Genomic DNA, 27,740 nt, shown 5'->3' on the forward strand with positions numbered 1-27,740 from the left:
CAGTTCTAACAGTTGCTTCCTGACCTGCATACAGGTTTCTCAAGAGGCAGGTCAGGTGTTCTGGTATTCCCATCTCTTTCAGAATTTTCCACAGTTTATTGTGATCCACACAGTCAAAGGCTTTGGCATAGTCAATAAAGCAGAAACAGATGTTTTTCTGGAACTCTCTTGCTTTATCGATGATCCAGCGGATGTTGGCAATTTGATCTCTGGTTTCTCTGCCTTTTCTAAAACCAGCTTGAACATCTGAAAGTTCACGGTTCACGTATCGCTGAAGCCTGGCTTGGAGAATTTTCAGCATTACTTTACTAGCGTGTGAGATGAGTGCAATTGTGAGGTAGTTTGAGCATTCTTTGGGATTTCCTTTCTTTGGGATTGGAATGAAAACTGACTTTTTCCAGTCCTGTGGCCACTGTTGAGTTTTCCTAATTTGCTGGCATATTGAGTGCAGCACCTTCACAGTATCATCTTTCAGGATTTGAAATAGCTCAACTGGAATTCCATCTCCTCCACTAACTTTGTTTATAGTGATGCTTTCTAAGGCCCACCTGACTTCCCATTCCAGGATGTCTGGCTCTAGGTGAGTGATCACACCATCATGATTATCTGGGTCGTAGATGACAAATCAACCTTAAATACACAGTTTGAAAAGGAGCAGGGTGGAAATTTCTGCTCAAACCTCCTGTGATTTAAGCTGTTGAAAACTTTGGAAAGAGCCAAGCTGCACTGCTGAAAGCTTGGGTAAGAGGGGAAATTTAACCTCGATAAAGGACCGGTGATACACATTAGAGGAAACACTAAACACGCTATCAACCCTGAACAGCTTGTTGACTTCTAATGTATCAGGTTGCCCAGGAGCGGGGGTGGCAGAGGAAAGGTGGGTTGCATGGGGAAGCTGAACCTCTGTAACCCGGCTTACGGGCTGCAGGGGGACCCAAGACGCCATAGAAGGTGACCAACTATTTGCCAAGACTGAGTAGTTTCCTGGGCTGTGGCGCTTTAAGTGCTAAAATGATGAAAGTCCTAGATAAACTGGGAGATGCTGGTCACCTTAAGACCACAGCAGTTCTGTTTGTGATACACTCTGGGAGGAACAAGCCGTGTAACTTCCTCACACCTTCTTTTCCTCTGTTCATAAGTGGAATTATCCTGTGTTCCTTTTCCATAGGAAAGGGGGAATTTCTCTTCCTTATCAAACATCACTGAGTTTTCACCATCCCAACATCAGAACAAAGATGCCGCAGTGGTTTGTTGTTTGGTTTTCTTTTTATATTTGTGGGGAAACCCAGAAACACAGGATACTTGTGAATTAAAAGCTTCCAGCCAAGTTAAGAGTCTGTTGACAGTGGTAGGACAGGGAATTGTGAAAGAAAGCTGGAGATATGAGATTCCATAGGGTCTCCTGAGGATGAAAATGAGGGCAGAGGAAAGGGAGAAGAAGTGAGTTCAAAGCAGTTAGTCAGGATACTCTTTCCAGAAAGAAGTCAGTGCTGGGAAATTTTGTGGACACAGTCTAGGGAAACTGCCAAGCTGGAATTTATGGACAGCAGTTTTGTCTGGAAACAAAGGGGAATCCATGGCCCTGAAAAGACCTAACTTTTCTGAGGGGCTAGAGAGTGAAGTAAGATTTAGCTTTAAACTGGGGGATGGAGCGTGGAAGGACAGGGTGATTGAAAGGATCAAGTTGCTGAAGGACCAGCAGATAAAGAAGTGAGAAGGAGGAGATGGGACTTCTGCAGTTTGAGTGGGGTACCATGAAACTGTGGACCTGGAATTTCTCAATGTGTTCAGTTTATATGTCAAGATCACCTTGCACTGCAGGCTCAGAACCAGACAGCTAGTTGTGGCTATTCGGCGCAACAAGTACACAGAAGGGATGTATGAGAGCAAATCAGGAAGTCAAAACTGTGTTCACTGTCTATCAATGCAGTAGTTATCCAGAGGAGGGACTCTGGAGTGCCAAGGGACTCTGGACAAGAAGATGGGCATCCTGTGGTTGTAAAAAGATGGTCAGAGAGAAAGAAGGATGGCTTTCCAGGTATGGGAACAGCCAAAGCAAAGCTATGGAATGTGTTTGTTTAAAGGGAGAGGAGGCTGGCTGGGAAGTAAATGAGAACTGAAGTAGAATTTGACACTGTTTGCCAGTCTTTAATTCCACGGCCCTCATTGAAAATGGAGGTCATCAGTCTGTTACTCCAGAATGAGAGGCTCTGTTGCGGGAACCCCATTGAGACACAGCAGCGTGCATGGCCATTGGTTGATAGGCTCCAGGATAACGAGTGAGGAATTGGATGCTAAGGTCCTGAAGTAAACCAGACAGAGACATTCACTCTTGGTTTTCTAGGACATGGAAAAACAATGGCAAAACTTGAACAGAAAAATAAAATGTTGAAAATGGAACTTTAAGAAAATGGGCTTCCCTTGTGACTCAGGTGGTAAAGAATCCACTGGCAATGCAGGAGACCTGGGTTCAACCCCTGGGTTGGGAAGATCCCCTGGAGAAGAACAAGGCTACCCACTCCAGTGTTCTGGCCTGGAGAATCTCATGTTCCATGGGGTCCCATAGAGTCAGACATGACTCAGCGACTTTCACTTTCACTTTCAGAAAAATACTACAGCCACATCATCCAGGATTGATTGGGAGTAGGTGACAGCTTGAGAATGGAGGAAGATATTAATATTAAAAGGGGCAATATTATTTTGTACAATTAGTGATTCACCTGAGGTGCTTCTAGTCACTGAAACAATCATTTTTAAAAGTTGAAACACATCTTAAGATGAAGTATTAGCAACATTTATTTCTTCTGGTTATGCTTTGGGTAAGGATGATGATGATGTCACCATTCAAGATATCCAGTTAACCTAAAAAAATGAAATGATTCCGTCTGAATAGATTACATAAACATTGAATTCAAAAATTTTTTCCTGCCAAATATAAGACACTAAGCTAGACATTAGGAAAAAATAATGAGACAGGTGATATGGAACCTCTACTCTCAACAGACAACCTAAAATATAAAATATCCTAGCTTGTTACAATACAATAGGCGCTGGGATATAAGAATGGACACAGAGGGAGAATTCTGGGGGTGGGGATGGGGTCATGGATCCTTTGATATTTTAGCTGGACCACAAGGGATGAATAGGATCAGAAAGACATAGAGAAGGGAAAAGCGTAGACAAACAAGCAAACTAGCAAAAAAATGCATGAGTTTGTATGTGTGAAGTTTCACAGGTCATTCTTTCAAGATGGTGAGCACTTTGGTGTACCCACACTGTGAGGGAGGGGAAGGTGTGAGAAGCGAATGACAAGAGATGAGGCTGGAGAAGAGTAGCATCTTCTGAAACTTCCTGTCAATCTCTCTCTTTCTCTCACACTCTTAGTGGAGAACAACTTTTCTACCAGCCTCTCCTAGAGAGGCACTGTAGTGTGTGGTCTAGGAGAATAGGAATTGAGTTGCAGCCCTGCCACTTGCCACCTAAGTGACCTGCTTAATTTCCCCACCTGTAAAGTGTGGGTGTTCATGGGGATCTCAAGGCAAGAATACTGAAGTGGTTTGCCATTCCCTTCTCCAGTGGACTGAGTTTTGTCAGAACTCTCCACCATGACCCATCCGTCTTGGCTGACCCTACATGGCATGGCTCATAGTTTCATTGAGTTAGACAAGGCTGTGGTCCGTGTGATCAGATTGGTTAGTTTTCTGTGATTGTGGTTTTCATTCTGTCTGCCCTCTGATGGAGAAGGATAAGAGGCTTATGGAAGCTTCCTGATGGGAGAGACTGACTGAGGGGAAAACTGGGTCTTGTTCTGATGGGGGGGGGGGGGTGCCATGCTCAGTAAATCTTTAATCCAATTTTCTGTTGATGGGTGGAGCTGTGTTCCCTCCCTGTTGTTTGACCTGGGGCCAAACTATGGTGGAGGTAATGCGGATAATGGATCTCCTTCAAAAGGTCTCATGCATACACTGCTACACTCAGTGCTCCCAGCCGTGCAGCAGGCCACCGCCGACCCACACCTCCACAGAGACTCCTGGACACTCACGGGCAAGTCTGGGTCAGTCTCTTGTAGGGTCTCTGCTCCTTTCTCCTGGGTCCTGATGTGCACAAGGTTTTGTTTGTGCCCGCCAAGAGTCTGTTTCCCCAGTCCTATGTAATTTCTGGTGGCTCTATAGTGGGGTTAATGGCAACCTCCTCCAAGAGGGCTTATGCCACACCCAGGTCTGTTGCACCCAGAGCCCCTGCCCCTGAAGCAGTTCATTGCTGACCTGTACCTCTACAGAAGACACTCAAACACAGTTCTGTCTCAGCCTCTGTGGGGTCTCTGGGTCCTGGTGTGCACAAGTTATTTTTGAGACCTCTGAGCATCTCTGGCGGGTATGGGGTTTGATTCTAAATGTGATTTCACCCCTCCTACCATCTTGCTGGGGTGTCTCCTTTGCCTTTGGACATGGGGTATCTCCTCAAAGTCACTCCAGTGCCAAGCAGCCACCACTCCAGCACCTACCATCTTGCTGGGGCTTCTCTGCCCTTGGTTGTGGGGTATCTCCTCATAGCTGCCCCAGCATGACATTGTACAAGAGGCAATGATCAAAACCATCCCCAAGAAGAAGAAATGCAAAAAGGCAAAATGGTTATCTGAGGAGGCCTTACAAACAACTATGAAAAGAAGAGAAGTGAAAGGCAAAGGAGAAAAGGAAAGATATACCCATTTGAATGCAGAGTCCCAAAGATTAGCCAGGAGAGATAAGAAAGCCTTCCTCAGTGATCAATGCAAAGAAATAGAGGAAAACAATAGATTGGAAAGACTAGAGATCTCTTCAAGAAAACTAGAGATACCAAGGGAAATTTTCATGCAAAGATGGGCACAATAAAGGACAGAAATGGTATGGACCTAACAGAAGCAGAAGATATTAAGAAGTGGCAAGAATACCCAGAAGAACTATACAAAAAAGGTCTTTGCAACCCAGATAATCATGATGGGGTGATCACTCACCTCGAGCCAGAGATCCTGGAATATGAAGTCAAGTGGACCTTAGGAAGCATCACTACAAACAAAGCTAGTGGAGGTGATGGAATTCCAGTTGAGCTATTTCAAATCCTAAAAGATTTGCACTCAATATGCCACGATTTTGGAAAGTTGGACAACTCAGCAGTGGCCACAGGACTAGAAAAGCTCAGTTTTCATTCCAATCCTAAAGAAAGGCAATGCCAAAGAATGCTCAAACTATCACACAATTGATCTCATCTCACATGCTGGCAAAGTATTGCTGAAAATTCTCCAAGCCAGGCTTCAACAGTACTTGAACCATGAACTTCCAGATGTTCAAGCTGGATTTAGAAAAGGCAGAGGAACCAGAAATCAAATTGCCAACATCTGTTGGATCATCAAAAAAGCAAGCGTTCCAGAAAAACATCTACTTCTGCTTTATTGATTATACCAAAGACTTTGACTGTGTGGGTAACAACAAACTGAAAAATTCTTCAAGAGATGGGAATACCAGAACACCTGACCTGCCTCTTGAGAAATCTGAATGCAGGTCAAGAAGAAACAGTTAGAACGGGACATGGAACAACAGACTGGTTCCAAATAGGAAAAGGAGTATGTCAAGGCTGTATATTGTCACCCTGCTTGTTTAACTTATATGCAGAGTACATCATGAGAAATGCTGGACTGGATGAAGCACAAGCTGGCATCAAGATTGCTGGGAGAAATATCAATAACCTCAGATACACAGATGACACCACCCTTATGGCAGAAAGTGAAGAAGAATTAAAAGCCTCTTGATGAAAGTAAAAGAGGATAGTGAAAAAGTTGGCTTAAAACTCAACTTTCAGAAAACTAAGATCATGGCATCTGGTCCTATCACTTCATGGCAAATAGATGGGGAAACAGTGGAAACAGTGACAGATTATTTTTGGGGGCTCCAAAATCCCTGCAGATGGTGACTGCAGCCATGAAATTAAAAGACGCTTGCTCCTTGGAAGAAAAGTTATGACCAACCTAGACAGCATATTAAAAAGCAGAGACATTACTTTGCCAACAAAGGTCTATCTTGTCAAAGCTATGGTTTTTCCAGTAGTCATGTATGGATGTGAGAGTTGGACTATAAAGAAGGCTGAGTGCCAAAGAATTGATGCTTTTGAACTGTGGTGTTGGAGGAGACTCGCCCTTGGATAGCAAGGAGATCCAACCAGTCCATCCTAAAGGAAATCAGTCCTTAATACTCAGTGGAAGGACCGATGTTGAAGTTGAAACTCTAATACTTTGGCCACCTGATGCAAAGAACTGACTCATTGGAAAAGACACTGATGCTGGGAAAGACTGAAAGCAGGAGGAGAAGGGGATGACAGAGAATGAGATGGTTGGATGGCATCACCAACTCAATGGACATGAGTTTGAACAAACTCTGGGAGCTGGTGATGGATAGGGAGGCCTGGCATTTTGTGGTCCATGGGGTCACAAAGAGTTGGACATGACTGAGTTACTGAACTGAACTGAACAGATGCTGGGAAAGATTGAAGGTGGGAGGAGAAGGGGATGACAGGATGAGATGATTGGATGGCATCACCAACTCAATGGACATGAGTTTGAGTAAACTGCAGGAGCTGGTGATGAACAGGGAGGCCTGGAGTGCTACAGTCCATGGGTTCACAGAGAATCGGACATGACTGAGCAACTGAACTGAACTGAATATGTTGGTGACAATATGGTCCTTATAAGGTGTTTGTGACGAATGAATGAGTTGATGCCTGGAAAGCAAGCACTGAGAACAGGGCCGGCAGTGTTGAAAGTGATTAATAAATGTCAACTATTATTACTATTGTAACATAATCATGAATATCAAGTTATTTCAGTTCTTACATTAGGAAAAGCCAATTTTAAATTTGGATTTGTCTTATTCTTACTGGTACTACATGGTTTTGTAGCTTCTATCAGCAAAGGAACTTGCTGAAGTAGACTCTCCAAAATATCTTACAGGAATACTTCTCCAATACAGTACCTGGGAATCTACCAATAGAAATGCTTTTAAGGAAGTCCTTTATTAAATGTTAATACTTTAGGAAGAGGGAATGTGGGTTTCAGTCATTAGCCACTCAGCAGGGATTAGTTTACCCCACTAGACAAGAAAGACAGGGCTGAAATGCAATGTTGGATAAGTGAGAAAACAGGTTCTAGCTTAGAGAGTTGTCTGTTGCGGGTGGGGGTCTTAGATGGGGTCTTCAGTACCCCTTGGAAACTAGGGATCGTTTCATTATCAAGGGGGGAAAGGGAAATTAATTGAACAGGAGAGGGACATAGGAAGGAAAAGAAAATTGTTTACTTCACAGTATTGTTTTAAGTCAACCTTGTTAATAAAAAGAGTTGCTGAAATGGCTTAAATAAGGCTGCTGTCAAGTCTTACCTAAAAAAATGGTAAGGTTACAAGCCCTAACATACTTCATATAAAATGATTATGGATACTAATATAGAAGAAAAATTATATGGTATATTTCATATACATATATATGTAGACGTATATGTGCTAGGCTTCCCTGGTAGCTCAGATGGTAAAGAATCTGCCTGCAATGCAGGAGCCCCAGCTTCAATCCCTGGGTTGGGAAGATCCTCTGGAAAAGGGCATGGCAACCCACTCCTATTCTTGCTTGGGAAATCCCATGGACAGAGCAGCCTGTCAGGCTACAGTCCATGGGGTTGCAAAGAGTCAGACACCCCTGAGCGACTAACCCTTTCAAGCTTCACTTTCCTTTTCAAGATATGTATGTATCTCCCTTTTTGTCTAAAGTTAAATGTGACAATGCTCAGAATGCATGACTGTCTTAGGGGCTAATTTCTAGGTTGCAACTGCGTCTAGTGATGTGGGGGTCTTTGTCAAGTCACTAAATGCTTATGAAACTGCTGGTTGGGTTTACCCTAGATAGAAATAGTTCAGTGGAGCTTTAGTGCGGAAATTGGCACAGGTAGCTGAAATGTTTTTTTAATTGCCACCAGGAAAAAGAGAGGGCCCAGAAGGATTCTTCAGCCCAAGGGAGCCCCTCCTTGGTTATAACCTAATTTGCTGTGTGCATGTGGACCAGATGGATGGAATTAAATCTTCTTGGGTGTCATGGTTAAATCATTTTAAAATGTCTGGAGACTCCTGGAAATGTAAGAAGTCATATTTCTCTTTCAAAGGACCATCCTCTTGTGGTTCAAATGTGAGCTTTGAAACTGAAACTATAACTCCTGTGGCTATAGGGTGGCGTCTCTATGTTTTCCTTCTTCCCCTATTGGGCTGTACTATATAGAAAGGTTGCAAAATTCTCAATTTATGTTTGTGTTTTGATAAAGCCAGCTCTAAGGTAGTTGGAGAGGGGACTGGAGGCTAGTTAATCTTTGAAGAAGGCCCCTGTTTCTACAGATCTTCTGTCCTAAAGAACTGGTCATCCCAATCTTCTTGTTACAATTGTTCAGAGCCTTTACACATCTGTCTGCCTGTGGTATTGTGGAAATAACCTATAGAAACATCACAGAAGGCTGCCTCAGTAAGTTGAAAGATGGTGGAGGAAAAAAATGTAGGCCAGAGGGAGGTATTATATGTAGGGTAAGAGAATACAGACCCGGGCTTGATTCCTGGTTTGGGAAGATCCCCTAGAGGAGGGAATGGCAACCCACTCCAGTATTCTTGCCTGGAGAATCCCATGGACAGAGGAGCCTGGCAGGCTACATTCCATGGGGTCACAAGAGTCAGACATGACTTAGTGACTAAACCACCACCACCAAAGAGTAGAAGGAGGATGTTATGGGTGAATCTTGTCCCCTTAAAATTCATATATTGAAGTCATAACCTTCAGTACTTCTGAACCTGGCTATATTTGGAGACAGGTCTTTAAAGAGGTAATTAAATTAAATAGGGTCATTAGGGTGGGTGCTAATCCAACATAACCAGTATAAGGACTGGTGTCCTGGAAAGAAGAGATTGGGACACAAGACAGACACCAGACACCTGCGCACACAGAGAGAAGACTATGGTAATAGACAGGAAGATGGTCATCCACAAGCCAAGGCGAGAGGCTTCAGAAGAAACAAACCCTGCCAACACCTCGATCTGTGATTTCCAGCCTCTGCAAGTGCTAGAAATAAATTTCTGTTGTTTAAGCTCCCCAGCCTGTGATATTTTGTGTCGCAGCCCTAGCAAACTAGTATAGTTGAGAACAGATATGATTGAATTATTTAAAATCATGAAAGGTCAAGAAAAGGTGATTATCTCAGGATACTTCTCGGTCAGAGTTTCTTAAAGCAAGATCTGCCTACTCTGCCTGCATTAGAACCACCTATGGTTTTTGGTTTTTTGTTTTAAAGCAGGTTCTCCAGCTCCTCTGAACCTAGAGTATGAAAATTTTTCTGAGGTCCTAACACACCACAATCATGTCTATTATGTCCTATAACGGAGGGGCCGTCATGGCCATGAAGGGGAAGAACTGTGTGGCCATCGCTGCTGACAGGCGCTTCGGAATCCAGGCCCAGATGGTGACCACGGACTTCCAGAAGATCTTTCCCATGGGCGACCGACTGTATATCGGCTTGGCGGGTCTTGCCACCGACGTCCAGACAGTTGCCCAGCGCCTCAAGTTCCGGCTGAACCTGTATGAGCTGAAGGAAGGCCGGCAGATCAAACCTTACACCCTCATGAGCATGGTGGCTAACCTCTTGTACGAGAAACGGTTTGGGCCCTACTACATGGAGCCGGTCATTGCTGGATTGGACCCGAAGACCTTTAAGCCTTTCATTTGCTCTCTAGACCTTATTGGCTGCCCCATGGTGACCGATGACTTTGTAGTCAGTGGTACCTGCACTGAACAAATGTACGGGATGTGCGAGTCCCTCTGGGAGCCCAACATGGATCCAGAACACCTGTTTGAAACCATCTCACAAACCATGCTGAATGCTGTGGACAGGGATGCAGTGTCAGGCATGGGAGTCATTGTCCACATCATTGAGAAGGACAAAATCACCACGAGGACACTGAAGGCCCGCCTGGACTAACTCTTCTCAGAGCCCACTTTTTTTTTTTAATAAAAGATTTTCTTTCAAAAAAAAAAAAAAGAAAATTTTTCAAGAATCTCTCTTTTTGGTAGGCACCATAAGTGATGTTTCTGCACACTAAAGTTTGACACCTGCTGTGAAAGGTCCTCCCCAACCTCTGGCCCTTTTCTGGGCATGACTGATTGATACTAATTACATCTCAGCAAGTGCTGGTGTATCTGGAGCTCTGGCAGATGCTCTGTAATCCAAAAACCAGGTACAGATCACATCATAGGTTATGTCTTCCCAGGTGTCAGCCAGCATTTTTCAGCATGTGGGGAATGCTGAATGGGATGGACCTAATGGAATCTTAAGGGAGTTTACTCTTGATTCTCAGAAGAAATATGTGTCTCACCTATCTTACCCACTTAGTAATACTATGACATATTTTAAACAATCAATAAACAGTACATATATTATTTTTCTCATGAGATTTACTTTAAGATGCCATTACCTTGGCACCTAAATTCTCAAAGGAAACATTGATACAAAGAATAGAATGGTCATATTTAATTTGTCTATTGCTATTCATCACTTGAACTTATACAGAAAGATATCAGACATGGCCTGTGCCTTTTTATGCCCTGTACAGTTAGAATATAATATTGGTGAAATAAACAACATCTATAAATAAAAACAAATTAATAATAAATGGAAAGAAATCTAATCAACTATTCCAGCCAGGCCCTGTGCTTTCATATTTTCTCATCGCCCAAGGGAATAGGAAATAATCTTTCACATGTCCCTAAGGTGAATTTTCTTTCCTTCACCTGTGAGCCAAAGAGGAGCTGAAGGACTGAGAGAAAGAAAGAGGCCATTCAGAGTTCAAAGCAAACGCAGTGATAAACATTTTGTAGGAAGAGTAAGTGGCATTCTGATTTAAATATGGCAGTTCACCAGGAGCAGGAAAAAAAAAAGTGCCCCCTACTCAATTTACAAATGTAATTAAGGGATACAACAAGATTTTATACTTAAAAAAAAAAATACCGAAAATTAGTAGGCCATATGTGGAGAAGGAAATTACAACCCACTCCTGTATTCTTGCCTAGAGACTCCCGTAGACAGAGGAGCCTGGTGGGCTGCTGTCCATAGGGTCGCACAGAGTCGGACATGACTGAAGTGACTTAGCATGCATGCATGCATTGGAGAAGGAAGTGGCAACCCGCTCCAGTGTTCTTGCCTGGAGAATCCCAGGGACCGAGGAGCCTGGTGGGCTGCCATCTTGGGTCGCACAGAGTCGGACAAGATTGAAGCGATTTAGCAGCAGCAGCAGCAACAGTAGGCCATATGACAATGTGTAGGTGGGAAGGTCGTTGGGCTCTCTCTCTATTTTTCTTCTGGTGGTCCAGCCTTTGCAACTACAGTATCTTGGGAATGACCCAGCCCTGTCCAGGGGTACCTATGGACACTGATTTTTGAGCACTCGTTCAATGACAGTCACCGCCTACCTGCTTTTCCCTCTTCGACTAACCAAATTTTGGTGTCTCTGTGTAGACCACTCATTCCAACTGGATTCTTTTTGGGGGGGGGCGGTGGTAGGGGGTAGGAGGATGGATGGGACATTGTAACTGTCATTAATGTTCCATGTGCTTTCCAGGAACAAGAGTTCTGGCACTTAACATGAATTGATTTTAAACTCTAGACCTTAATCCTCTGGAGAGAGTCAGAAGAAAAGCCGTGAGAGCAGCTGGGTTTCATTAGGAAAGAAAAGAGGGCATTCAGTCTTCGAGGAGGGCAGTTTCCCAATCTGGGCAGTGATCGGGTCTGTCAAGAAGAGAGAGAGCCCTCACAATGAAAAACCGCTGTTTCGGCAGAAAAGCGGTTCTAAATCTGAACCAAATCCTTCTCGTGTGGTGGAAGGGCTGGAGCTCGTTGCTAGATCTTTCCGAGCGGCCCTCTTCCTCGGTCCCGGGCTGAGCCAGGTCCCGGCCTAGGGACCGGGCGGGCCCCAAGGGCCTCGACCCACGGACAGTGGGATCCCCGGCGGCGGCAGCGGCGGCGGCGGCGGCGCGAGCGGGCGGGCGGACGACGGCCGCCGCGCCTTCATTAGAGGGCGCTCTGGGGGCGGCTCTGCAGCAGCGCCGACTCCCGCCGCTTCCTCCCCGCCGCCCCTCCCCGCCAGCCCGGCGAAACGCGGCCGGGCCCCGGGGACCGAGTCTCGGCGCCGCCGGGGGCCGGGTGCGGGCCGCGCCGCTCCTCCTTCCGCCAGCCATGCAGTCTTCCGGCTCCTCTGGCTCCCGCAGCCCCGGCCGGGGCCGGGCCGGCCCGAGGTGAGTCCGGGCTCGGCGGGCGCAGGCCCCGCGGCTGCCGCAAGCTGGGCCCCGGGAGGCGCTGTGGGGTGGGTGGGGGGCAGGCGGGGAACGGGTGTCGTCGTCGCGTGGCCCGGGGAGGAGGCGGCGGCGGCGGCATGAGGGACGAGGGCGCGGTAGGCCCCAAGGAGGAGGCGGGGGCGCGGGGCATCCGCCCGCCTCCCTGGGACCCGCCCCGGTGACAGGTCCGGCCTCTGAGTCCCCTCCGTCCCCTCTGTCCGCAGGCAGCCGCGAGGGGAGTAGGGCGCCCTCGCTCCCGCTCGCGCCGCACCTCGGCCGCCGCCGCCGCGTCCATGACCGCGACCCCCCGGCCGAGGATACCCGCCGCCGCCGCCGCCGCCGCCGCCGCCGCCGACCCCCGGCCCCGCCGGTCCCCGCGCTCTACCGCCCGCCGCCCGCGCCAGCTGAGGTGAGCCCGGCGCGCGGGCCGAGACCTCCGGCCCCGACCCCTCCCACACCTCGGACCCCGCGGCCGGCCCCAGCCGCCCCCCTGACTGAAGCGCCGCGGTCGCCTCTTCCCGGCTTCTTTCATCATCCCCGGCTCCCCTGCGCTCCGGCCGCGGACGGGGCTCGTCATCCCGGGCTCTGCGCCTCCAGCAGCCGCCGCCGCCGCCGCTCCCCTCCCCCTACTCCCGTTCTTCCTCCTTTTCGCCTTATTATCGCCCACTTTCTTCCTCTCACCCGCTCACCCTTTTGCCCGCTTTTCTGGTCCCTCTCCTTTCCCCCTACCCTCCTCCACACACCTAAGAAAAAAGGAACGCCAGACCAGATTTGCGGCAAATGAACCATTTTAGCGTAACTCTTTTTTTTTTTCCCCCGCTAATGCGAGAGACCGTTTTAAAGGATGAATCAGTGCGGAAGGGTGGTGGTGAGGGTCCCGATCCGCATCGAGAGGTGCCCGCCTCAGCCTTCTCTTCACTCCTGTCAGTTAGGGAGCTGCTGAAGGCGTGTGAGGCAGGTCGCTGTGCTGCTTCTTCCTCAAAGTCCAGCGGAACACTGCAGTGACACGCGGTTGCGGGCCGGCCGCTGAGGAGTTGGTGGGAATAGTGTTATCATTTGCTAAATATATTATGACATAGCCTGTGCCTCCGTGAACAGCTCCCTTGACCTTGTGGGGCTCCTCCTCCGCTGGCTGTCCGTCCCCCTCTGGAATTTCCCGGACGGATCGCTGAGGTACTACAGCGCGGGGGAAACGCTTTAGATCTCGATTTTTTTTTTTTTTTTTCTTTTCTTTTTCTTTTTTTTTTCATTTGTTTTTGTGCCGGAGGTGATTTCTTTATTAGTGACTGTCTAGATGTGTTCACTCCGTTTTCCTTTTTAAATGAATTTTCTTTTCACCTCAGCAAGACGGGAGAGACTTCGATGTGAGAATGGCTGTGACTCTGGAAGAAGCTCCGTGGCTGGGCTGGATCTTGGTGAAAGCCCTGATGAGGTTTGCCTTCATGGTCGCCAACAACCTGGTTGCGATTCCATCCTACGTCTGCTACATAATCGTGCTTCTTCCCCTTCGACTGCTGGACAGCAAGCGGTTCTGGTACCTTGAAGGAATGATGTACAAATGGCTTTTAGGAATGGTGGCTTCTTGGGGATGGTATGCTGGATATACAGGTGAGAGCATGAGCAGTTTTTAAAATGCATATTTAAAAATGTGTAATGTTTGCCTTAAATCAGGAGTCATGTTTTAAATGTACATTACACTTCAAGTGGAAGATGCTTTGACTATTGTAAACACAGAGAACAATTCTATTGAGTTTTTTTTTAAAGAATTCTAATTGAGAAAGGATATTTTCAGAAGTATAATTTCATAATTATATATTGATAAATTCCTTAAATAATGGCTTTTAATGATTGATATGTACTAAAACCCATCAGTGTAAGCTGTCCTAGAAGAGTAGGAGTGAGTTTTATACGACTTCAGAAGTTATAAAATGAAGAGGCATGATGTTCAGCTCCTAATCATTGGGCATTAAGAAAAAGTACTGAGCCATATTTGTGCTAAGATAGTTTAATAAAAGTTGTTTCATTTAATGGTGTGTTGTACTTGTGTTCACATTTGAAGCCAAGCAAAGGGTGGCTTTTTTCTGTTATGTATGTTTCCTTTGTTTACTAGAATCTATATCCTATCTGATAATTCTATATTAGAATATTAAATGTAAGAAATTAAGTTTTATCCCTGTTAAGCTAATGTATCTTCAGAGTGTCTTTTAATAGATTTTTATTTCTGCAAGAGTAATGCTATTCTAAAGCGAACTTTTAAAGAACTGAAGGAGAACCAGTGTTTATTTTCTGCTCATAAACCTTACATACTTTGAGAACTTGTGCCCCAGTTGTGAAAATTGTGTACTATTATATTTATTTGACATTTCCCCCCTAAAAAGTAGGATAACGAAAAAAGCATTGAGGTTTCTGGCCCTTGTCTTGGACATTGAGGCTTTATCATAGAATTTTTATAACTGATTAACTTCTTAGATATAGTGCCACAGATGCTGCAGTCAGTGGAGTCTGTAGCTCATATCTTGGAAGAGTGAGCAGGGTACTTTTAGGGTTGAACAGCATCGCAGATCCCCACTTAAAATTTTCTGTCTCCCTCTGCCAGGCGACATCTGCAGATTTTATGTACACACACAAGGGCACTGACAGCACATAGCCTTTATGAAGTCTGACTGTCTCTTGCCAGGTTAGAGTGCTCTTAGTTGCCCCAGATGAAGCCTTTTCTCCTTCTGGCAATGCCATTTATTATTCTGCAAGACCCGAAGCCCTGGGGATAGTATACGCATTGTTTCTTTGCTATGTGTCTTGTTGAGATTCCAGTGGTCTTTAGATATGGTAGGTGAACTTCTGGTCCTCTCTGGGGGGACCTGGTGGTAGCAGCAGTAGCAGGAGAGAAAAGAAAACAAAGTGAAAATGAAGTTTTTGTCTATGGTGCTGAATTTTTACCTATGCTGCACTGCTGTCATAGAATCGCTTTGCTCTGTAGAGTCTGAGCTTCCCCCAATATGCTATGCGGTACTAGTGGTTTGTTCTTTGCACCGTATACTTAAGTTTGCTTGTTTTAAATGAGCTCATAGTATTTCTAGATATAAGTTCTAGAAGTTCATTCTACTTAAAAATAATGAAATTATTGAAACATTTGTGCCTGTGTGTGTGGAATATTTGTGTGTAAGTGTTAGCATGATCAGAAGCTGGAAAAAAATAATTTGGCATTGACCTTGAGATTGTAAGGAGTGCAGTGGTGCTGACTGAAGTTAAAGTTAATTATGCTATGGCTACAGCAAGGCTGCAGTATATTTTTAAGCATATTTTCTTGGAGTGTCTCTTCCTTGCTGCCTATAAAACCACGCAGTTTCTTTGGCCACCTGCTTGGAAGGTGGTCTTGGCATGCTCTGCATATTTTAGTCTCTCTGAAGCATCTATTTTCCTCCAAGGTACTGCTTTTTGACTATTTGATTGGTTTGTCTCATTTAAATATAGAATATCTTGATGTGCATTTTAAATAGTCTTCCTATAGGTAGACTACTTCTCAAGAGTCTGATCATAACAGAACACAGACAAGGTCAAACAAATGTAGAAATGACTTTTGTTGAAAGCCACAACTGGGTCTAAAGAAGCAAACATAAGCAGGGGTTGATGAGCAGATATACCCACAGGGAGGTTGTGTTGGGCTTTGTTTGGATTATATGTTTCATTTCTTACTTTTGTATCAAGGAGAGGGTGGGCTTGAGTTTTTCTCCCCCCTTCCCCTTTCCCTGTTTTTAAGTTTCACACATGGAAAATTGAGCATTGCCAAAGCAGTGCTGCTCAGCATATCTAGTATGTTTATGTTTCAGAATAAAAATTGCCAGACTTTGGTGAAAAACCACTTCTAAGGAAACCTTAAATGTTAATTAGCTAACTATTAACTAGGAAACTGAAAACTGAATACTGGTATGAGCGACTGAACTGAACTGAACTGATAGAATATCAAATTTTCATGTTGTGACATTCAGTCTAAGGTAAGTGAATTACTCAGCTTTGTTGCTGAAGACTTATGTGGATTATATAATCTACACTGCCCCATATAGTAGCTGCCAGCCATATTTGACTATTTAAATTAATCAAAATGAAATAAATTTAAAACTCAGTTTCTCATTCACACCAACCACATTCCAAGTGCTCAGTACTAGGTAGCTACTGTAGTAGACAGTGGAGATAATAGAACATTGCCATCATCACAGGAAGTTCTATTGAATAGAGCTGATAAATAGTAGGTGTGACTTTTTCCTATTTCTTAGAAAAAGTGCATTTTATCTTTATAAAAGAATGTTTTTCTCAACATAATTCTAAACAGATTTCTTTTGGGGAAGACAGGAAGATTTATTAAAGTTTTATAACATTGTCTTTTAATTTGAGGCAAATATCACACAAAAAATGAGCCCTTTAAACTCAAACATACTTCTTGGATAGAGAATGGTGAGACTAGTTAAGTCTAAGAACTTAACTAGGTGTTCTTGTACTTGATTTGTTTTCTCAGAGCTGGAGTACTATCTGTGGACCCAGAAGAGGGAAAAGGATTTTCTGGTCTCTCTGCCCATTTCTGATTTTGCATTTTCTGTTCAGGGGAACACTTTTCTTGAAAGAACCCTGAGGACACTGGGGTTTCTTCATCTCTAGTTTGCTACTAGGTAATGATGATTGTTGTGAGTTGCCGGAAAGTTGTATACTGCCTTGCTCTCTTATTTTAAAAGCAAACCAAAAGACCTACTCCTTAATGATTCACATCTACCTGCTTTATTCAGAGCCAGGATAAATCAGCATACTCCCTCATCTTCAGTTTACGTGAAGATTGGCAAATCTCAATAGTCCTTTGAAATAATATGTTTATTTAAAATAGATTATTATGATTTTCATTCTCTTCTTTTAATAAATACATTGTTCCCCACCCAAACACATCTAATTAAAGCCTCTTACACAAAATCCTTTAAAAAATATTCACTGTAATTAGAAGCTCCAAAATTTCTTATGCAGGATGGGGGGAGTCTTTTGGGCCACAGTCTGGCTGGAGGAGAGCGAAGTGCCAGGGGACTTAGCACCAAGTTATCTTTGCTTCACAATCCTCGTTTCTCTTGGATTGGGTATTTACTTGGATGGCTGATGGAGATTAGGTTTAGCTTCCTCCCACTCCCCAGGGGACAGCTGTCATGGCTCCATGTTAGTCTTTGGGGGCTATTTGATTATTTGATAGTGTTTTACATTTTTTTTGCTGGGATATTCATTGTGTGAGGAAAATTATTTATTATGAATTTTGTCTGCCTGACATTTAAGAGTTTTAATCTAGCGTAGGATTTTTCCACCTTTGAGCTGTATACCTATTTAATGTGTCAGGACGAACATTAAAAAAAAGACGTGAAATAGAAAAGATCAAAAGTATGTGTATTTGTACTGGGTGGGTGGCTGTTGTTAGTCACTCAGTCATGTCTGACTCTTTGTGACCCTATGGATGGTAGCCCGCCAGGCTCCTCTGTCCATGGGATTCTCCAGGCAAGAATACTGGAGTGAGTCACAGTGCTACAGATTTCTTTTTCTTTCTTTTTTTTTTTTTTTTTGCTGTGAGCCCTGTCAGCATTTGAAAGACATTCTTCTGGTGGAAAGAAAACTGCAATTTAGAATTTTGAGAGTCAGCTGTCTTGATCTAGCTTTAACTTTAACATCGCTACCTAACTGGTAGGAGGGAGAGCCTTACCTGCTCTGTGCCCGGTGGCTATGGGCTCCCTATAGACAGAGAGGTAGTGTTCTTTATACCACTAGAACCCAGTTCATTGCCTGATGCTCACAGGGTGCTCTATAAGTGTTCTAAGTTTTTGTTTTTCTTTTTCAATGAATCCCTTCTTTTCATTCTTAGTCCTAGCTGACCTTCCATTACCTCCCAACCCCTGCCCTTGAAAGCGTGGCATCTTAATCACTGGACCGCCAGGGAAGTCCACTGCCTACCTTCCCAATTTTGATATCAGAACTTTCAGGAAGGTAGGCAGCTAAGGCAGCTCAGTCTGTTATCAAGATCATTGCAATCCACAGAATATAAACCCTGAACTGGATCTTGTTTTTCATACACATGTACGGACACACACACACTGACCACAATACCACATTCGTTAATTTAACACACCTTAATTGAGCTTCTAGTTTGTGTGGGAACAGGTGCGTAAGACATAAATTATGACTTTAAGTCGTTCACAGCAGCTTTGGTCGGAAAGACAGTGAGTGCCACTAACAATGAGCACATCCTGGTATAAGGCTTAATGGAGTTTTACCATGGGATCAAAGAGGAAGGGCTGCTGATCTTGCCCCAGAGGTAGGTGGTAGCCAAGAGGAAACAGGGAACTTAGGATAGGAGCAACTTTACATTCTTTTTTTTTTCATAGGGAAATATTTGTCTGTGGGGCTAATTCTATCATCAGTAATTATAATAGATTTAAAAGATTTGAATAATGCATCAGTTTGAAATTTGCATCTCTATGATGATAATGTTAGCTAACATTTATTGCAATGTAAACCAAGCAGTGTTTGTTGAGTTTCAGTCATTTGATGCTGAGGGCACTCTTATCAAGTTGGTACTATTATTATCCTCTCCTTTTGTTATTGATATTGAAATTGAAACACAGATTTCACAATTACTTCCTCATATGCATTAACTGAGTTGATGTTGCCACGAGTGTATTTTTGTATTTATAGAGCCATTATTGACCTTTATATTTTTACTATGTTTCTTAATTTTTTTTACTACCTATACTTGTGTTTCTGAGACCTGAAATCTCTTTCTGAAACTACAGATTTTTAGCTTCTGAAAGCAATCTGATGGCTGTGGATTTCTGCAAGAGGTTAAAAAAATTGTCACTTCAACAGAATTATTTTTAATAAATAAATTGCATAAAATCCTACTTCCTTAAGATTCAGAAAACAACTCAAATGAAATTTTAGTTTTTGAGTGCTAGATAGTAGATTGTCATCAGGATGGGGAGGTATTGCAGTGATATTAGATCAACAGCCGATCTTGACGTAAATACAGGTGAGGAGTGCTCAGTAAAGTATTTTGATTTTTATGTGGAAAAATTTTTATATACTATTAACTGAGCAATTTGATATCTAGTATTACTTCAAAGATTGTATATTTGTATATAATTGAGTAATTATTATATAGTTTTAAGATATATATATGGTATATTTAATCATGTATGCATACCCTATATATATATATTGTTACAGAAGCACATGAAACATTATTTGCAGTTCTGGTAGAAGATAAGACCTCAGATTCTGGAATCAAAAAGAGCTGGAATAAAAAAATTCCTACTTTCTTTTTGTTTACATTTGCTTTGTGTATCTTTGCCCATCCTTTTGTTTTCTAACCATTTAAATTACTTTGATTTACATGTACCTTTCAGTCAGCATGAAGATAGGTTTTGCTCTATGAGTCAATTTGAAAATCTCTTTCAACTTGAGTTGAATCCATTTACATTTATTGATATGTCAGACTTTTTTTCTGGGGTCTGTCATTGTATTTTATATTTTCTGTTGTAAAATATATAAATGTTAAGTCTTTCACTGTGCAGTTTTCCCTTGCTTTCTTGGTTTTTTTTTTGCTTTCTTGTTCTTTTGATATTTAGGAAGGTTTGTGTTTTTGTCTTATTAGTTGCTTTATATGATATTTTTATATTACAGTTCACAGTAACTGTTAGTTTTCTTCTATGAAAAAAGGTAAATCTTTTAAAATATTCTCTTCTCTCTTCCCCTTTCTCTTCTCTATCACCCAATTTTAGTCAGTAGTGAATAGTATTTATTCACTATTGTATTTACATTTGCACTGTTATGTATACTTTTACTTATGCTACTTGATTTGTAAGCTTTAAGGCTATCTGTTGACTCCCAGCTGTTACATCAAGGTAATGAGTCGGCTTTTTATACTTCCTGCTCACTTTCTCCCGTCACCTAATTTTTGTTATTTGAATTTATACATTATTATAGACTATAATGTTTGTGTTCTGTTTCATCACCTTTATCTCTTCCTCTTTTAGTCCTAATTTTTCAGTTAAATATGTGTAAAGCTCACCCAGACACTTTTGCAGCTTTTCCTAGTTGGTTAAAGTTTGTCATCTGGTAGTTTCTCAGTAACAAATCATGAAAACAGAAGGGAATATTATTCTAACAACATTTTCAGAACTTCTTTTTGTTGCCTTACACTTAGGATGGCTTAGCAGATAATAAAGTCCATGACTCACTGCTTGTTTCCTTGAGCATCTTACAGGTTTGTTCAGTGTCTTCTGGCATTAAACGTTGCTGTGTAGATGTGTGAAGCCAACTTGAATTTTTTCCCATTATTAATGATTTGATCTTTTTGCCTATTGGCCCAATGAATTCTGTCTCTAATATTTAGTATTACCGACTCAATGGGCATGAGTTTGAGTAAACTCCGGGAGTTTGTGATGGACAGGGAGGCCTGGCGTGCTGCAATTCATGGAGTCACAAAGAGTCGGACACGAGTGAATGACTGAACTGAACTGAATATTTAGTAATTTTACTAGGCTATTCTGGTGTAGGATACGTTGGCACATGTATGCTCTTTTAATATGTAGACTCAGATCTATTTTTATTCAGGAAAGTTTTCTTTAAATGTTTGTTTTGTTTGATTATTTTTGTTTTCTTTCTTAGTGACTCTAATTATGTCTGTTGGATCTCCCTTTTTATATCTTTTCTGTTTATTATTTTCCTCTGATTCTTTTAAACACTTTTTCATTTGTTTCTATCTTTAATGTCTCTGACTGTGTCTTCTGCAGTGTCTCTTTTCTGTGTTCTCCTTCCAGTTTCTTCATGTCTGTGATACTTTTGTTTATTCTTCTGTTTCTGCCTTGAGTTCTGCTAGTTTATGCTTCTTTTGTTCCTGTTGTCTAGTCATTTCTTCCTTGAATTCTTATTATATTGGAGTGACTTCATTGATTACTTTCTTAATTTCGTGCAAGAGTATGTAGTTACAATTTTTATTTTCTCCGTTGTAATGTTTTTCTAGCAGTATTCTTTGACAGTTGGTATGTTATGCTGCTCATTTCTACTGTTTTTCTTACAGTATCTCCAAGTCATTGCTGTGCCAGTTTCCCTTTAGTTTCCTGTGATTTAGTGAACTGGATTTTCCCTATTCAGTTATTTGTAGGAGGTATGGGTGGGACCAGAGTAGATTTCCAGATTTCAGAGGTAGTTTTTTCTTTTTCTTTTTTTTTTTTAACATATGAAGCCTGATTGTGTTCTCTGTGGTGCCACAAATCCTCTGTCTCTCCAAACCAGACTAAGTCCAGGAGGCTTTTTGCCACCGCAGCATGCCAGCGTAAATCCCTCTTCTTAAGGATGTGCATTTTCACGTTGCTTTCTGAGATCTGCCATTTTGGAGCCCTCTTCATCACATGCCACACATTCTGTTTGTCTCTGCTGTCCACTTCCAGTATAGGTTCTGTCTCATGTCAGCTTGGTTTGACCTCAGCTGGATCTCATGTATTGTGAAATTTTTATATTTTTGTTTTTCTCCTGTACTTCCAGGAAAAGAGTTTTGTGAGGTTCTCTTTTTCTCTTTCTCCTTGTTGCTATGTATATTTTCTAGGAAGATTCACACCTATAACTCTACAGTGTTCATGCCAATGTAAGATTTTTATTCAACTATGTAATTATAATGTAGGCAACTCTATGTCCATTTAAATGTACTACTAGTTGATTATTATAAAGTGGAGACTAGTTTTGCTACATATTTAAGTTCCTTTCTTTCTGTCCAAAAGCAAGACATAGCCTCCCCATTTTTTTTTCCCCTCCTAAACTGTTTTGGATTTTGATTCTCAAAACTGTTTTGTTTCTTGAAATACTTATCACTGGAGTATATAGAAGATAAATACTGTTTCCACTTGACTACAGAAAGAAAATGTCACTAAAATGAATGGAAGAAATGACTTATCCTTGATATTTGAGTAAGGAATATGAATGAAATGAAACATTAATACTATACTCTAGGATCTGTTCTATTGAGCTTTGAAAACTTTAAAGGTGACTAGTGCTACCAAATTTTGATAAACTTATTTATAGTATATTATAATATTAAATATATTAAGTATATATAATTTATATTAGTTATATAAAAAGTATATTATCTGTATTACATATGGTATATTTATAGTTTTAAAATGTCAGTCACTCAGTCATGTCCGACTCTTTGCAACCCCATGGATTGTAGCCCACCACGCTCTTCTGTCCATGGAATTCTCCAGGCAGGAATACTGGAGTGGGTAGCCATTCCCTTCTCCAGGGGATCTTCCCAACCCAGGGATCAAACCCAGGTCTCCTGCATTGCAGGCAGATTTTTTTATAATCGGAACCCAGGGAAGCCCATATTTATAGTTTATCTGTTATAAACTAGTTTCAAGAGTTTCTTTTCAGAGTTTGCAAATTAGTGGCCTTATTCAGCAGCCAGTGGGACTTTATTTGATCTTTGCAGTTTTTCAATTTTTTTAATTAGTTGGCAACATTTCAAAATTAGGGGGTTTTCCCAAAACATGAAAGATGAAACCAAGGTTTCCAGCTCTTGAGAAATGAGAAATCTGACTCTGTTGGGGCCTCACATCTGTCAGCAGTTTGCTGGAGTTGAGTGACAGCTGTCTCCTTTAGATGGTCCTGTGCTCTCCTGTTTACCCAAGACCCCACTCCTTCCTTGTCCTCCTCGGGACCTGCTTTGCTCACTTACATTACTGCCTGGACCCCAGAGGCTTAAATGATATCCATTAAAAAATACTCAAGCAACAATTACTAGTCTATTTCTGCTGGGAATGTGATAGTTTTGCATTTATGGCCTTTAACAATGCCTGCATCCTAATGAGTTGTACCATTAACTTAGTCAAAGTTAGTGACCTCAGGCTCTGACTTCATACAGCAGAGGCATGTGATGAAAACTGCAAAATGAAATGCCATTAGTAAGAACTGTAGTCACAGGTTTTTCAAGTTTCATGTACCATATTACTTGTCTAATGAAATGTTTCCTGTTATTTGTGCTTCAGTAATAGGTAGAATGTCTCATTTCTTCTTTTTAATATAGTCGTGGAAAACCTAGATGATTAAAAATTGGTAATTTTTTTTTCTTTTCATATTTGAATATGAAAAACAGAGCAAGTCTAGTTGATTTGTTTCTTTAAATTATAGTGTAGATAATTTAAAAATAGTGTTATAAAAAGCATGCATAAATTTTAGTTACAAGATTATACTTTTTCTTAAGTCTGTTAGATTTGATCAAGTAGTAACACCTTTCCCCCTAAATTTTTTATTACTCATTAAACTTTAAGAAACCATTATGAGTCAAGTGTATAAATATGTTTTACATATGCTATTAGGAGTATGCATTGTTTGACACTTTTAAGGGATAAAACATCTGTAAATTTAAACACATCAGGATGTTTCTGAATCATCAAAGATTTATGATCAATATAGCTTTTGTTGTTGTTCAGTCACTATATGATAAGAATATATATGTATATATAAATATATAAAAATTGAGATAGAACTCACATACCATAAATTTTGCTATATTTGCATGTACAATTTGATGGGTTTTAGTAAAGTCACAAGATTGTACAGCCATGAGCACTGACTAATCCTAAGACATTTCATCACACCCAAAAGAAACCCCAAACCATTTAGTCCTCACTCTCCATTTCTCCTCCCTTCAAGTCCTGGCAACCGCTATTCTCTATTCTGTCTGTATGGGTTTGCCTATTCTGGACTTTCATACAAATGGAATTATACAATATGTACTCTTATGTGTCTGGCTTCTTTCACATAGCATAGTGTTTTCTAGGTTCATCCATATTATAATGTGTTAGAACTTTATTCCTTTGTATGTCTGAATAATACTCCATTGTGTAGACAGATCACATTTCATTTATATATTCATCAGTTGATGCACATTTGAGTTGTTTCCACATGTTGGCTATTGTAAATAATGCTTCCAGAAACTTTCATGTATGAGTTTTGGGGTGAATATATGTTTTCAGTTCTCTTGGACCTAGGAGTCCAATTGCCGGGTCATATAATAATTCTGTGTTTAACTTTTTGAGGAACTGCCAAACTATTTTCCATAGCAGTTGTCGCGTTGTGCATTCTTACCAGCAGGATAGAAGAGTTCCAGTTTCTCCATATCCTCACTAATACTTTCTATTATCTGGGGTTTTGCTTTTGTTGTTTTCGTTTGTCCATCCTAATGAATGTGAAGTAATAGCTCATTGTGGTATAGATTTCCATGTTCCTAATGACTAATGGTGTTGAGCTTCTTTGCATATGCTTATTAGCCAGTTATGTATCTTTGGAGAAATGTCTGTTCAAATGCTTTGCACATTTTTAAATTGAATTATTTGTCTTCTTAGTATTGAGTTATAATGTTTTTCTGTGTTTTATATACTACACTCTATCTGTTTTTTCATTGGTTATTTGTGTTTTTGGTGTCATCTAAGAAACCAGTGCCTAATCCAAGGTCATGAGTTTACACCTATGGCTGTTTTGTTTTGTTTTTCCTTCGTTTTTCTTTTTTTTTTGGTCCCTCTGTGTGGCATGCAGGATCTTAATTCCCTAACCAGGGATCAAACCCATGCCCTCTTCATTGGAAGCATAGAGTCTTAACCTCTGGACTGCCAAGGAAGTCCTACGTTTTAAGAGTTTAGATTTTATACTTAAGTTTTTGATCCATTTTGAGTTAATTTTTCTAGGTAGTATAAGGTAGGGGTTCATACTTCATTCTTTTGCACATGGAGGATATCTAGTTGTTCTAGCATTGTTTGTTGGAAAGACTGTTCTTTCCATATTGAATGATCTTGGCACCATTGTTGAGTAGCCAGTTGGACATATGGGTTTATTTCTGGGCTCTCAGTTCTGTCCTTGTTCCAGTATCACACTTTTCTTTATTACTGTAGTTTTGAACTAAATTTTACGTTTTAAGTACATTTTCCTGTATTTCAATACTTTAAAAATTCATGATCCATTTTGTTACATACAATGACTTCAATAATCATGCTAGTTCACTAATCAGAAATTCTAAAGTTGTTTTGAATTTAAAAGTGTTTACTGAATACTGTGTTTTTCAAGAACTAAAATTTATAATTGGGTTAAATCACCCATTTTTACCTCTGTGTTGAGGAAATGCTTACAAGTTACATATTTCACTAGGAGTTGTCTTAGAAATAATGTGATTAGAATTAACAATATTTCTTTCCTGTTTGCTCTGTCAAGAAAGTAGAGCCTTTGTTGTAGAAATATCTTGTGTAATTGATCAATCAAATGCTTATTGTCTACTGCCAGTTAGCAGAGTTATTGATTTATATAATACTATGCTGAAGAGTGTAATTTAGATTAATTTCTACCCAAAGGATTTTTGGCATAGTTTCTAGTTTGATGGATGGTTTTGAGTTTGCTCTGAACTATGGGAGTAAACTCCGGGAGTTGGTGATGTACAGGGAGGCCTGGTGTGCTGTGATTCATGGGGTTGCAAAGAGTCGCACACGACTGAGCGACTGAACTGACTGACTGACTGATGGGTCCAAAATGCTTTTGCAAAAAATTTTCTGAAAAACAGTGTTCAGTATGCACATTTTCCCCAATGTGCTGGTTCTACTTTTTAAAGTTAATTAAAGTTATTGCAGAGAAGAAAATTAACTAGAAGCTACATTGACATTAAAAATGGATGTATAAAATGGATTATATGGATCAGGAAAAAGGGTGTCGTTTGGAATGAGTTGTAGGCTCTTTTTTACGGGTGAGATTGTTGTTGTTCAGTCACTAAGTCTGACTCTTTGTGACCCCATGGACTGCAGCACGCCAGGCTTTCCTGTCCTTCACTGTCTCCTGGAGTTTGCTCCAACTCATGTCCATTGAGAAAGTGATGTCATCCAACCATCTCATCCTCTGTCACCTCCTTCTCTACCTGCCCTCAGTGTTGCCCAGCATCAGGGTCTTTTCCAGTGAGTCGGCTAGCTCTTCACAGCAGGTGGCCAGAATATTAGCACTTCAGCCTAAGCGTCAGTCCTTCCAATGAATATTCAGGGTTGAATTCCTTTAGGATTGACTGGTTTGATCGCCTTGCTGGCCAAGGGACTCTCAAGAGTCTTCTCCAACACCATCCTTCAAAAGCATCAATTCTTTGACACTCAGCCTTCTTTATGGTCCATCTCTCACATCCATACATGACAACTGGAAAAACCATAGCTTTATCTATACAGACCTTTGTGGGCAAACTAATATCTCTGCTTTTTAGTATACTGTCTAGATTTGTCATAACTTTCCTTTCAAGGAGCAAGCATCTTTTAATTTCATGATTGCAGTCACCATCCACAGTGATTTTGGAATTCAGGAGAATAAAATCTGTCACTGCTTCCACTTTGTTTCCTTTTATTTGCCATGAAGTGATGGGACCAGATGCCATGATCTTAGTTTTCTGGATATTAAGTTTTAAGCCAGTTTTTCACTCTCCTCTTTTCACCCTCATGAAGAGTCTCTTTAGTTCCTCTTCACTTTCTGCCGTTAGTGTGGTGTCATCTGTATTTCTGAGGTTATTGATATTTCTCCCTCCAATTTTGATTCCATCTTGTGTTTCATCCAACTTAGCATTTTGCATGAGGTACTCTGTGTATAAGTTAAATAAGCAGAGTGAAAACATATAGCCTTGACGTACTCCTTTCCCAGTTTTTAACCAGTCCATTGTTCCATGTTTGGTTTTTAACTGTTGCTTCTTGACCTGCATACAGATTTCTCAGGAGACAGCTAAGGCAGTCGGGTATTCTTGTCTCTTTCAGAATTTTCCATAGTTTGTTGTGATCCACACAGTCAAAGACATCAGTGTAGTCAATGAAACAGAAGTAGATGTTTTTCTGGAATTCCCTTTCTTTGTGATCCAGTGGATGTTGGCGATTTGATCTCTGGTTCTTCTGCGTTTTTGAAACACAGCTCATACATCCAGAAGTTCTCAGTTCATGTACTGCTGAAGTCTAGTTTGTAGGATTTTGAGCTCTTCCTTGCTAGAATGTGAAATGAGTGCACTTGTACAGTAGTTTGAACATTCTTTGGCTTTGGCTTTCTTTGCGATCTTCCCTCATAGCTCAGTTGGTAAAGAATCCACCTGCAATGTAGGAGACCCCGGTTCAATTCCTGGGTTGGGAAGATCCACTGGAGAAGGGATAGGCTACCCAATCCAGTATTCTTGGGCTTACCTTGTGGCTCAGCTGGCAAAGAATCCGCCTGCAATGCAGGAGACCTGGGTTTGATCCCTGGGTTGGGAAGATCCCCTGGAGAAGGGAAATGATACCCACTCCAGTATTCTGGCCTGGAGA

The 27,740-nt window shown here is 41.6% G+C and overlaps 1 protein-coding gene and 1 pseudogene across 2 annotated transcripts in view; both read left to right on the top strand.

Annotated features, from left to right (window-relative positions):
• The first annotated feature begins 9,390 nt into the window (after positions 1–9,390).
• Positions 9,391–10,078, top strand: LOC136169464 (proteasome subunit beta type-3 pseudogene; annotated as a pseudogene).
• A 2,093-nt stretch (positions 10,079–12,171) lies between these two features.
• Positions 12,172–27,740, top strand: part of LPGAT1 (lysophosphatidylglycerol acyltransferase 1) — a 79,795-nt gene continuing 64,226 nt past the window's right edge. Inside the window, exons 1-3 of one of the 2 annotated variants that reach the window (XM_065936255.1) lie at positions 12,172–12,333; positions 12,597–12,781; positions 13,716–13,980. In XM_065936255.1, the coding sequence (XP_065792327.1) occupies positions 13,743–13,980 (238 nt within the window). In that variant the 5' untranslated portion in view covers positions 12,172–12,333; positions 12,597–12,781; positions 13,716–13,742. The remainder of the gene's footprint in view (positions 12,334–12,596; positions 12,782–13,715; positions 13,981–27,740) is intronic. The other variant, XM_065936254.1, reaches the window with a different exon arrangement.

This window comes from Muntiacus reevesi, chromosome 5 (assembly GCF_963930625.1).
Source record: "Muntiacus reevesi chromosome 5, mMunRee1.1, whole genome shotgun sequence".
Classification (NCBI taxonomy): Eukaryota; Metazoa; Chordata; class Mammalia; order Artiodactyla; family Cervidae; genus Muntiacus; species Muntiacus reevesi.